This window comes from Lepidochelys olivacea (genome assembly GCF_965140295.1).
Source record: "Lepidochelys olivacea isolate rLepOli2 genome assembly, chromosome: 6".
Classification (NCBI taxonomy): Eukaryota; Metazoa; Chordata; order Testudines; family Cheloniidae; genus Lepidochelys; species Lepidochelys olivacea.
The window spans coordinates 23,625,953-23,639,115 of NC_140416.1; the positions used below are offsets into that span (position 1 = coordinate 23,625,953).

At 43.5% G+C, this 13,163-nt stretch overlaps 1 protein-coding gene across 3 annotated transcripts in view; it reads left to right on the forward strand.

Annotated features, from left to right (window-relative positions):
- SLC67A1 (solute carrier family 67 member 1) overlaps positions 1-13,163 on the forward strand; it is a 142,342-nt gene that overhangs the window by 22,544 nt on the left and 106,635 nt on the right. The window contains exons 2-3 of one of the 3 annotated variants that reach the window (XM_084631917.1): positions 8,257-8,339; positions 11,088-11,301. In XM_084631917.1, the coding sequence (XP_084488043.1) occupies positions 8,305-8,339; positions 11,088-11,301 (249 nt within the window). In that variant the 5' untranslated portion in view covers positions 8,257-8,304. Of the gene's footprint in view, positions 1-8,256; positions 8,340-9,373; positions 9,437-11,087; positions 11,302-13,163 lie in introns of those variants that run through there. The other 2 variants (XM_084631918.1, XM_084631916.1) reach the window with 2 other exon arrangements.

Here is a 13,163-nt window from a genome sequence, read left to right on the forward strand (position 1 = left end):
CCTGCTGCATCCGCAGGTTCAGCCAATCGTTGCTCCCACTGGGAAGCAGTGTGGGCCGAGGGATGTGCTGGCCGCCTTTCCCACAGCCCCCATTGGCCTGGAGCGGTGAACCGCGGCCAGTGGGAGATGTGATCGGCCGAACCTGCAGACGCGGCAGGTAAACAGACAGACCTGGCCCGCCAGGGGGCTTACCCTAGTGGGCCGCGTGCCAAAGGTTGCCAATCCCTGGGTTAGGCTTTGGACTGGGACTTGGAAGAAGATCTGAGTTCACTTCCCAGCTCAGCTACAGACTTCCTGTGTGAGCTTGGGCAAGTCACAAAATCCTTTGTTCCCCATCTGTAAAATGAGGACAACAATCCTTCCTTTCTCCCACCCTTTGCTCTTGTCTAGATTATAAACTCTTTGGGCCGGGGACTCTCTCTCTTACGATGTGTTTTGTTCAGCCCCCAATGGAGCCCCAGTCTCAGATGGGGCTTTTGGGCTCTCCCATTAAAACGTTAATAATAATCAATCATAGCTGAGACACAATGTGATTTGTAGTTTAATATGCAACGTAACAAAGGACTTACCGAAAGAATGAACAATAGTTGTTTCCATTCTACAAAAAATGTACAAGGCAGAATAAGCACACCAGTATTGTGTAAGAACAAATTATAAATAATTGCTCTTTGCAATTGAATACCCACATAGAAAGAGCCAAAAGAAATCTGCAGCCACTGGGAGTCTGATTTAATTGCCGATTTGGACTGTCTCTGTAGTTTTTATGAAAATCCCTGAAGCCTGTGTTTTTTTGTAAACTAAACATGGCTTTTCTGCTGGCCATGTGAGTTCTTTTTCCATTCATTAGTGAGCTGCCTTTTTTCTTTTTTAAACACAATTAGACAAAGGAATAAATCAGTCGACAAACATGGGACATAACTCTGGCAATATCAGACCATATACCCTCTTGTTTGCTTAACTATATAAATCTTTCACCATATTACAAATGAGACCATTTCAGTCAAAGATGGGGGGACTAATTTAAAGTGAGTAACAAGAGCTCGCTCTCACAGCATTCTTGGATGCTTATTAGGAGAATGTTTCTTGATGAGGAAGCTGCCTGTACTCTGTCCCCAGAGAGAATTGCAGAGGACCATTTCCTTTCTGCTGCTATTCTTAGGATGTGTATCAGACCAGACGAGAGCCCATGACTTTGAAGGACCGCAGAGTCAAAAACCTCCTTTTAGTAGTTAACATCATTAAAGCAGTTTAGCATATACTTTGAGTTTGTTTTGGGATATTTCTCCCTCTTGTCCCTTCCTGGGTGCTATCACATGGGATTTAAGGAGGTAGAACTTTGAGGATAAGTAACAATATAATTGTCTTCACTGAATCTTTTTACATCTAAACTGTATATTTGACAGTGTTTAAGCAACATACTAATATAATAGTTCCTTGACTATTGGTCCTTGCTCTATTTTGAGGTCTTAAATGGTGCAGGGGCGGGACAGCCAGAAGGGAAAGCAGCTTTAAGCTATTTTCACATTCCATGTATGCCCTGTATTTAGTGGTCCATCAGCATTTTTTCTGGCCCTCTGCATAGCGGGTGGATTGCACCCAACCTCCTCAGCGATGCTAGAGATAAGGCTGAATAGTTCCCGTACATGTTAAATTGACAAAGGAAACTTAACCTGCTTAATAAAAATTGCTATCTACTGCTGAACAGAGGAGACTGTTTACAGATTCCTCACAATTAATTTATTTAAGAATCTAAAGAACCTTCCCCCCCACCAACCCTTTTTAAGCTAACATTTGATTTCCAAGCAGTAGCTTTGCTGTGGACAGATTCCCATATCCCCAATACACTCTTTTAGAAAGCCTTGATTCTCACAAGAGACTTCAGTGGGAATTCTGCCTGAATAATAAAAAGAGTCATTAAGCTGTGAAAACCCTTGTTTTGAAGATGTGCTTTGCTTTCCCACTCTTTGTGTTCTTCCAGCAATTGCCAGGTAAACAAACATCAGGAAGGCGGCATTAGATAGACAAGTCATTCATCAACACTGTAAAACACATCTCAGATAGCTTTCATCAGTGAATACAATGAGGGATAGCAGTCAGCACAATCCGCATAGTATTCACAACAGATTTGTCTTCTGTCTTTTCCTTCCCTCCACCTTCACCTTCTCAACCCATCCCACCCCTCTGAGTGTATCTGTTCGGTACTAGTAAGTCCTTTTCCGTTTGCTTTAGCAGTCCATTTATTCGTGGATTAATGGCACTGTTAAACAATAATAGAATACCATTTATTTAAATAATTTTCGATGTTTTCTACATTTTCAAATATATTAATTTCATTTATAACACAGAATGCAAAGTGTACAGTGCTCACTTTATATTATTTTTATTACAAATATTTGCACTGTAAAAATGACAAACAAAAGAAATAGTATTTTTCAATTCATCTCAAACAAGTACTGTAGTGCAATCTCTATCAGGAATGTGTCACTTATAAATGTAGATTTTTTTTGTTACATAACTGCACTCAAAAACAAAACAGTGTAAAACTTTAGAGCCTACAAGTCCACTCAGTCCTATTTCTTGTTCAGCCAATCGCTAAGACAAATAAGTTTGTTTACATTTACGGGAGATACTGCTGCCTGCTTCTTATTTTCAGTGTCACCTGAAAGTGAGAGCAGGTGTTTGCATGACACTTTTGTAGCCAGCATTGCAAGGTATTTAGCCAGATATGCTAAACATTCGTATGCCCCTTCAGCCACCATTCTGGAGGACATGGTTCCATGCTGCTGCTGATCGTTAAAAAAAATAGTGTGTTAATTAAATTTGTGACTGAACTCCTCTGGGGAGAATTGTATGTCACCTGCTCTGTTTTACCCGCATTCTGCCATATATTTCATGTTATAGCAGTCTCAGATGATGACCCAGCACATGTTGTTTGATTTATAAACACTGTCACTGCAGATTTGACAAAATACAAAGAAGGTACCAATGTGAGATTTCTAAAGATAGCTACAGAACTTGACCCAAGGTTTAAGAATCTAAAGTTCTGTCCAAAATCTGAAAGGGACAACGTGTGGAGCATGCTTTCAGAAGTCTTAGAAGAGCAACACTCAGCTGCAGAAACTACAGAACCTGAACCACCAAAAAAGAAAATCAACCTTCTGCTGGTGGCATCTGACTCAGATGATGAAAATGAACATGCATCGGTCCACTCTGCTTTGGATCGTTACTGAGCAGAATCCTTCATCAGCATGGATGCGTGTCCTCTGGAATGGTGGTTGAAGCTTGAAGGGACATATGAATATTTACCACATCTGGCACGTAAATATCTTGCTACACTGGTTACAACAGTGCCATGTGAATATCTGCTCTCATTTTCAGGTGACATTGAAAACAAGAAGTGGGCAGCATTATCTCCTACAAATGTAACCAAACTTGTTTGAGTGATTGGCTGAAGTAAGACTGAGTGGACTTGTAGGCTCTAAAGTTTTATATTGTTTTATTTTTGAATGCAGGTTTTTTGTACATAATTTGACATTTGTAAATGGTATTCTATTATTGTTTAACAGTGTGATTAATCATGTGATGAATTTTTTTAATCGCTTGAAAGCCCTAATCTTTTTTAAAGTGTGACAAATTAGTTATCACATGCTATCAACAATTATCTAGTCTACTAACTCTAGTAAGGTGCTTTCAGATAAAACTGCTATGCTTCTCCAATGCCAATTCTTCACTAACATTACTACTACAAAGGATCAAAGAATTAATTAACAAGATTTCCATTTTATAGTGTCATTGGCTTCAGTGGAAGTTTACAACTCGGTAACCAAGAGTAGAATTTGGCCCAGTGGTACATCTGATTCTGTAAGTTTCAGCCAAACATATTTTTCTCAAACTGCTGTTGACTCTCAGCTAAATTGTGGAACCAAATTCACCACTGGCATAAGTGTGTGCCAGGCTACTTGGACTTCAGTGGAGTGGGGCTTTCTAATGCCAATGGTGAAGTTTGCCTTTTGCCCATAAATTCCACCGAAAGGTAGCAGTTCCAGGGTCAGGATTACAGCCATATGGAGAATGGGAAAAGAGATGCTGAGACTTTTTTGTCTCTGACTGTTTAACTGATTTAATCTCCCTCCCTCACTTCATCTTTTTAAATTAATACAATTAATTCTTTGATGTTTGAATATTGTCCTGTGTAAGGAAGTCTGGGTTAACTGTAACAGAGATTCTGCTGACTTGAGCTATATACTGGATCTAGTTAGCATGCACAATAGATGGCCACTGGTTTTGGATGATGCATACCCATCATTCCAAGCTTGGTAAGAAGAATTTTTCCCTGGAAACAAGTTAGTAATCATGCAGTGTGGCCCATTAGCAGGGCATCTGATTTCAAAGGGGTAGCATTTTAAAAATTCATGTATAGGATGTAGCATGTAGGAAGTTGGAAATGTTAAGGTGGATAGGTTAATGAAATGTAAGGCAATCTTGCAAACACTTACTGACTCCAATAGGGCTAGTCACAGGAAAGCATATGTGTGTTTGCATCATCAGGGCAAAAAGCTTCACCACCAAAACTTCAGGTGGAAAAACAGTTTTTCTTGTACTCAGTTAACTGTAATCCATGAAACCTCCTTTTGCAATTTGTATTAACTAGAATGATTAAACTTGTTGGAACAAACTACCAAGGGAAGCGGTGGATTCTCCATCCTTTTTTTTTTTTTTTTTTGGTATGGCCTGTGTTATAACAAGGGGTCGGTCAGACTAGATAATCATAATGGTCCCTTGTGGCCTTAAGATCAATGAGAATGGGTCAACTCTGACCATGCTGAAGAAAGAGGAACCTTTCCTCCACAGTCAGCACCTACTATGGCTTCTTTAGTTCTGCAGGCTCTTCTTATAACAATGTTAATAATAAAGCAGCCTTTCCCCAAGCCACTTTTCTGCTACCAGGTGCTAGGAGCACTGTCTGATAATTCAGGGTAACTAGACTATGGAAGTACTGTCTGTCAGGGAATATAACAAAACCCACCCGCATGAGACAAAAGTGGGATGAGGTTATACTGAAGAAAAAAGGGATGGAAGGAAAATGGCTTGCAATACCGTGTGTGTGTGCGCACACTCATAATAAAACCCAGAGCTGGTTGGAAATTTTTGAATTAGTTGTAGGGGGAGGGGATTTTGTGGGGTTTTTTGTTTTATTTTAGTTGTTTTTTGCTGCTGAAAAATGACCTAGTCTTAAAAAATAAGAATTGCAATGAAAAAATTCAGGCCCAAATAGGGGGTTGGTTGTTCGTTTGTTTTTTAATGTTTATGAAAATGGTTATTGAAAGTCTTAGTTTTCAGAAACAAAAAAATCAGGTTTCTGGTATACAAAAAAATTCAGTTGTGGTTTTCATGTAAAAATAATATTGGGGGAGGGAGGGAGGGAACCCATAAAACTAAAAAGGGGTTAATTTGAACCACTTTAAATTGAAAACAACTGTGACATTTTAAACAAAATTAGCTTTTCACTTTCAGGAAGGTTCAGCCTCAAATTGATTCAGCAAAGGCTTAACTTCATGCACCAGACTCTCCGCCAGTTCTTTAAGCCTCTTTGTCTCTCAACCCCACATCTCTACCCCAAGATCTGCTCCTTCCTTTCCCCATGCCTCTTTCCTCCTTCTCTGTTTTCAGCAAAAACTGATTTTGCTGAACCCTAAATAAGACTGTCTAGGGCTAGGCTGTGAATGAGAGGATAGGAGAGAGCAAACATGAGGAAAGCTACATAGAACTCTGAATGTAAAGATCCTGGGACTTGTGTCATCCTATCAGTTGTGTGGGTGCAGCCCCTGTTGCACTTCAATAAGAGCTGGGTGTGCTTGTTTAACTGGCATGGTGCTCAGGGCCTTCTCCATTAAGGAAGTGTAGGATTATTATCTCTGCCATCTCCCTATTTGTCATTTACTACCTGGGTGAAGTGCTCCATCTACTGACAGTGTTCTAGGAAAAAAGAAAAGGAGGACTTGTGGCACTTTAGAGACTAACAAATTTATTTGAGCATAAGCTTTCATGAGCTACAGCTCACTTCATCGGATGCATTCAGTGGAAAATACAGTGGGGAGATTTATATACACAGAGAACATGAAACCATGGGTGTTGCCATACACACTGTAACAAGAGTGATCAGGTAACGTGAGCTATTACCAGCAGGAGAGCGGGACGGGGAGGGAGGAGGGGGGAGAAAACCTTTTGTAGTGATAATCAAGGTGGGCCATTTCCAGCAGTTGACAAGAACATCTGAGGAACAGTCGGAGGTGGAGGGGGGGAATAAACATGGGGAAATAGTTTTACTTTGTGTAATAACCCATCCACTCCCAGTCTTTATTCAAGCCTAAGTTAATTGTATCCAGTTTGCAAATTAATTCCAATTCAGCAATCTCTCGTTGGAGTCTGTTTTTGAAGTTTTTTTGTTGAAGAATTGCAACTTTTAGGTCTGTAATGGAGTGACCAAAGAGATTGAAGTGTTCTCCAACTGGTTTTTGAATGTTATAATTCTTGACGTCTGATTTGTGTCCATTTATTCTTTTATGTAGAGACTGTCCAGTTTGGCCAATGTACATGGCAGAGGGGCATTGCTGGCACATGATGGCATAGATCCACATTGGTAGATGTGCAGATGAACGAGCCTCTGATAGTGTGGCTGATGTGATTAGGCCCTATAATGGTGTCCCCTGAATAGATATGTGGACACAGTTGGCAACAGGCTTTGTTGCAAGGATGGGTTCCTGGGTTAGTGGTTCTGTTGTGTGGTGTGTGGTTGCTGGTGAGTATTTGCTTCAGGTTGGGGGGCTGTCTGTAAGCAAGGACTGGCCAGTCTCCCAAGATCTGTGAGAGTGATGGATCGTCCTTCAGGATAGGTTGTAGATCCTTGATGATGTGTTGGAGAGGTTTTAGTTGGGGGCTGAAGGTGATGGCTAGTGGTGTTCTGGTATTTTCTTTGTTGGGCCTGTCCTGTAGTAGGTGACTTCTGGGTACCCTTCTGGCTCTGTCAATCTGTTTCTTCACTTCAGCAGGTGGGTATTGTAGTTGTAAGAATGCTTGATAGAGATCTTGTAGGTGTTTGTCTCTGTCTGAGGGGTTGGAGCAAATGCGGTTGTATCATAGAGCTTGGCTATAGAGAATGGATCGTGTGGTGTGATCTGGATGAAAGCTGGAGGCAGGTAGGTAGGCATAGCGGTCAGTAGGTTTCTGGTATAGGGTGGTGTTTATGTGACCATCGCTTATTAGCACCGTAGTATCCAGGAAGTGGATCTGTTGTGTGGACTGGTCCACGCTGAGGTTAATGGTGGGATGGAAATTGTTGAAATCATGGTGGAATTCCTCAAGGGCTTCTACAGGGGAGGATGCTCCCTTTCCTTGTAAAGCTGGGTGGAAAGAGAACATGGACCATCTAGTCATGCCTCCTTGTGGGGCTGGAGGCTTCACATTGGTAAAGTGGGAATGATCGCAATGAGCTGCATTATCTGGAGATCTGTGGGAGATATCCGTGAAGATCCCATGGAACTGAGGCCATTCTGATACCTCTCAAAAAGCTGAACCCACAGGGCCTCCTAGTGGAGGTGTGAAATCATACTGATAAGCAGTAGCTTTTGATGCATTTTGCATTGTAACTTACTCTGACTTCAAAGAGGAACAAGCCAGACAGAGTGGCTTGCTCCTCAGTTCATTGACTCATCCAAAATTAGCAGTTTTGAATATTGAAAATCTTGGCCTCAGAGCTTAACTTTAGGTGTAACCTCTTCAGAGTCTTGTCCCTTCGGTACCTTGATCTACAGGCTAGACGCGAAAACTGGCCTCTCATCTCAGTTCCTTTCTTAGTGCCAGTAAACATCAGGTCAATCCAAAGTGCACATAGGGAGACTGCATACAGACTCCTTTTGGCAGTGCAGTATGGAGCACAGCTGTGGGAGGAGTAGTGGGGTGTGTGACCAAATTTCTTTGGTAGCCTTTACATAGACTGTTTTCAGCTCCAATTTAGACATGCTGATCAATCAACTCACTGAAGATTTTTAAGTGCAGATCGGCAGCTTTTCCTGTCAGCAGTAAGTAATTACATGTTCTTTGTCTGGACTGGATTTCTGATGGTCTCAAAATCTCTAAGACAGACTTTTGTTGTTAATTTTACTCGTATATTGAGTATTATAATTTGTTCACAGTCCCCTGTCCCATCATACTCTCAACCAGGAAGTTTGTTTTACGCTGTTTGCGGCTCTCTTCCAGGAAATTCAGCTGCTGAAGAACCCATTCTTTCATGCTCAGATGAGTTGAATGTTAGCACCAATCTTCCACAAAACTGTCAGCCTGTAAGTAATTTCCTCTTCTTCTGTGACAAATGTGACCCTGGTTGTATAGGGGTTTGACTCTACTTGAGCACGGCGTTTACAATATCAGAGTCAATAACCATGTCTCTTCTCTGTGTTGCTTTCAGCTCTTCATGCTGCAGCTTATTTGGCAAAATATGGTGTTGCTCTGAACTCTCTGACTATGGTAACACCTCCCCCTGTAACATGAAACCTCCCTATTTATTTGTATTGTGGTAGTGTTGGCTAAGACCCCTGTCATGGGCCAGGGCCCCATTGTGCGAGGCTCTGTACAAATACAAAAGAATGGTCCCTGCTCCAAAGTGTTTACAGTCTGCCTCCCCAACAGTTACAAGAACCATGACACCCTCTATGGAGCCAACCCTGCAAACACACACAGGTCATTTTACAGATGTGCCATTGTCACCGTTTATCATGGTCTTGCAAAATTTGGTATTTTTCTTAGAGCCTCAGCTCCTGGAGTCAGGTAAATGAGGTCAATTTCCAGCCTTTATTGCAGGAAAAAAGCTACAAAGTGTGACCCTACAGGTTCAGAAATCAACAGGTAAATAAAAAGAGGCCAAAATATTATTGTTTTTAAAATTATACGATTTTTTTAAAGCCAATCTTCTGGGCTTTTGGGGACCTGACGGGTGAATTTTGAACACCTGGGGTTGGCAATCCTGGACTAGTTTCACTGACTTCGGTGTCAGTGAAGTCACATGTGAGTGTTTGCAGGCTGTGTGTTTGTGCAGCTCCTACCACAGCGGGGTCCTGGCTTGCTGCAGGATCACCAGCTGAAGTTTTATGGCCTCTGTTCTGTAGAAGGTCAGACTAGACCAGTGTTTCTTAAACTTTGGAAAACTTGAACCACCATTCAGGAAAATGAAACCATTACCTGCCTTGCAATCTCCTCATGTGTTGTTAGTCCTCATCTCAATCTACGTGACATCCACCTGGCTCCTTCAGCCAGTCCTTTATGCCCCACCGGAGGGCTGCACCCCGCATTAAGGCTGGACTAGTAGATCACAGTGATCCCTTCTGGCCTTAACATTTATGAATACATCACTGATCCCAAATCTGGGCCTCTGGACCCCATGGTAATATAAATATTAAATAATAACAAGCACACATGGCATATGTCAATCTACTAACTACCATAAATGGGCACAGCCATGACTAAGTTAGTAAGAGAGTACCTGATAAGCCATTTGAAACCTTAAAAGCATGGAGTAAATGCACTTTCTCATTGGAGTCAAAGCTCTGAGTTGTTGGCTCTCTGTCTTCCCTCAAGATCACAGGTTGCCCTTTACGTTCCCTTTTAGAGCCCTAGGGTCCAGTTCCGCTTTAGGTGTAACTGCAGATTACCTTCCATGTCTATGAGTGAGAGAGCAGGGCTTGGTCCAGTGTCTGCACAGATCCATTAAAAGTAGCACAAAGACTCAGGGCTTGAATGTGATTCCACATCATGTTTCATTTTCCACTTTTTAAAATCAATACTAATCATGTTTATTTTGGCTTGCCATTTTTTGTTTTTTAAAAAGGCAGCACTTAGAGAAGCCAAAACAGTCAGCTGAAAAAAAGTGGTGACTCAACATACCAGGGGTGGGCAAGCTTTTTGGCCCGAGGGCCACATCTGGTTGGGGAAATTGCATGCAGGGCCATGAATGTAGGGCTGGGGCAGGGGGTTGGGGTGCGGGGTGCAGGAAGGGGCTCAGGGCAAGGGGTTGGGGCAGAGGAGGGGTGCGGGATGTACGAGGGGGCTCAGGGAAGGGGGTTGGGTGCAGGAAGGAGTTCAGAGTGTGGGAGGGGGCTCAGGGCAGGGGTGCAGGGAGGAGTGCACAGGGGGGCTCAGGGCAGGGGGTTGAGGCGCAGGAGGGGTGCGGCAGGGGGTTGGGGTGCAGGAAGGGTTCAGGGTGCGGGTTCTGGCCTGACGCTGCTTACCTGGAGCGGCTCCAGGGTGGCAGTGGCGCGCACCGGGGCCAGGGCAGGCTCCCTGCCTGCCTGCCCTGGCCCCACGCCACTCCCGGAAGCAGCCAGCACCATGTCCCTGCGGCCCCTGGAGGAGGGAGGGCAGAGGGCTCTGTGTGGTGCCCTCGTCTGTGAGTACCTCCCCCAAAGCTCCCATTGGCCACGGTTCCCTGTTCCCAGCCAATGGGAGCTGCAGGGGGAGGTACCCACAGGCAAGGGCAGCGCACGGAGCCCTCTGCCCTCTCCCCCTTCCAGGGGCTGCAGGGATGTGGTGTCGGCTGCTTCCGGGAGTGGCGCGGGGCCCATGGCACCACGGAGGCGGCAATCCCATGGGCCAGATCCAAAGCCCTGACGGGCCAGATCTGGCCCACGGGCTGTAGTTTGCCGCCCCTGCAACATACCCTTAAGGTGTTGACGCAGTAACAATTACAAAGTGAGGGACTGTTGTGCTCTATAATTTTAGCCCTTTGGTACTGAGTTGAACTGCAGCTCTGCTGGGATTCTAAAAATGGCCTTCTTCTTTAACACTACAACAGTTCTGTTTAATCCAATGGTTAAGTCGAGAACAAGAAACATGAATGAGATTCCTTGTCATTAAAGTGGTCCACTCTAATGTCGGGATCAAAGATAACACGGAAGGTCTCCATTTGTAAAAACGAAATAAAAGAAAAAGACTCAGCAAAACACAGTGACTCAGCAGCTTTCACGCCCTTAAGCCTCAAATTGCAAATGTGACTTTTGCACCTTGTATGTAAATGAGCTTATGTGCCTAGCTAAAAGTTCCCTTTCAGGTTACATTTCAGCCTGGGCAGTGTGCATGAATGAAGGGGCCAGCTCTGGAGGAGAGAAACAGGAACTGATATTCAAGAGAGCGATCTTGCAGGACCAGAACAAGCCAGAAAATATGATCCAAAAGCAGCAAGTGATCCGGCTCACTTATCTGATCACAGCCATGGACCTAACCTGCTTGTTCATGCAGATTGGGATCATTCCAGTGAGTACCATTTGAGCCTGCTTTAATAGACCAGACCACTTTCTTTCAACACAGACTATTCAGTTTTTCAACAACATTAGAGGAGACTTTCTACCAGGAAATAGGGGAGAAAGTTTAGATCTGACTAGAAAGTCAGATGTAAGTGAATATATTGGCCTTTCACATGGCACTCCATGTACATTCGGTGAATAGATGCACATAACTAATGACAGGCAGACAGTACTTAATTTGTACCAGGGCTTATCAGGCTGAGCCCCAGCACGTCGAGGCTTGGCAGTTCATATCCCCGGGACCTTTGGGCTTGCCGTGTCAATTATGAAATTGCTTGAGCCCTGGCACTTCTTTCATTACCAATTAAGCACGGCAGGCAGATGATTATTTTTTATATTGCAGTAGTGGCTAGAGGCCTCTGCCGGACGCGTGCTGCATTATGCTGGGCCCTGTGCAAACACAAAGTGCAGTCCCTGCTCCAAAGAGTTTATAATCTAAAACACAAGCTGTAGTAGGTAGGTGAACTAACAAGCAGGCATGGGGAGGGAGCATAGGGTAACAATAATAGAATATATTAGCATAGACCGCTTTGTGCACAGTATGTATGTGTAATAAGCCAGTCAGGAGCCTGTAATCACAACGCGCCACTTGTCCAGTGGTTCTCGGGTGGCAGCTTTCTGTAGACACCATGCAAGAGGTGAATTTTAAGGAGGGATTTGAAGGTTGATAAAATAGTGGCTTTACAGATTTTGACAGGGCACTTTCCCCACATGTAAGAGGCTTCGTGGTAGAGAGAGCAAAAGTGTTTGTGGAAGATTGCAACTGGCCCTGTTGTCCAAGTAGAGGTGGGGATGGAGGTTGCATTAAGACAATAGGACGGATTAGTTATGGCAGGGCTGAATTGTGAAGGTGTCTGTATGGAAGGCCAAGAAATCTGTGTTTGATGCAGTCCAGGAGGCGGAGTCAAGGGTGGGTCTCAAAAGTGGTGTTGGTGTGATCAGAACAATGAGTCAAGAAGATGATCTCTGTAGCAGCAATTTCAATGGCCTAGAGGGCACAGAGTTGCAGGTGCCAAAGCCAGACTGGGGGATGCTGCGGTAATCAAGTTGCAGGTCATTTTAAAAGGATATTATCAAGTAAAAATGTAGTTCCCACTCCACTCACAGCTCTGAGCTCTTCCTCTTATTTTTCTTTTCCTCATTTTTCTTCTCTCGCCTGCTATGAGAGCTCTCTCCCATCTCTGTGTCTCCAGAGACAGTGCACTCTGTGCCCCCCTTTCATAAACCAGCCCAACAGCGGCTGCTCTGTTGCATGGTCTCTTAGTGCTTGTCTGTGGGTGACTGATGTAATCACGCTGGGCTATGAGACTAAGTAAAACTAACTTTCCACACAGAAGGAATTCTGACTATTCACCAAGCTCTCTCCAATACAAAGATTAAACCCACAGAAATACCTGTGCTAGATATATTATTTGCTTTACTCTTTCAGCGGCAGTATTCTCAAATACTGGTTGTAATAAATAGTGTGTAAAACTGTCCAGACAGTAAAATGTCTTGCATTTATAATGTCCCTCTAAATACCCAAGGATGGTGAACTCACACTGGAGTATTAAGTGTTGGCTGGCTACAAGTGTATAGGCTGGGCTACAAGAAAGAAGCTGTTTGCTGTAGTTTGAGTGATTTTCTACATATGTACATTTTTAGGCAAATTAATTTTATGCAGTGCACAGTATCACAGCATGAACAGTCCCAGGATATGCCATATGGCAATGCAAGGTGGCTCTCTCATTTACAAAATGTGTTTAGTGTATTTAGTGGTAGTGAAAGTGTCAGATTTATAGGGCTGGTGACTCTGTGCACAGGTGGTATTAA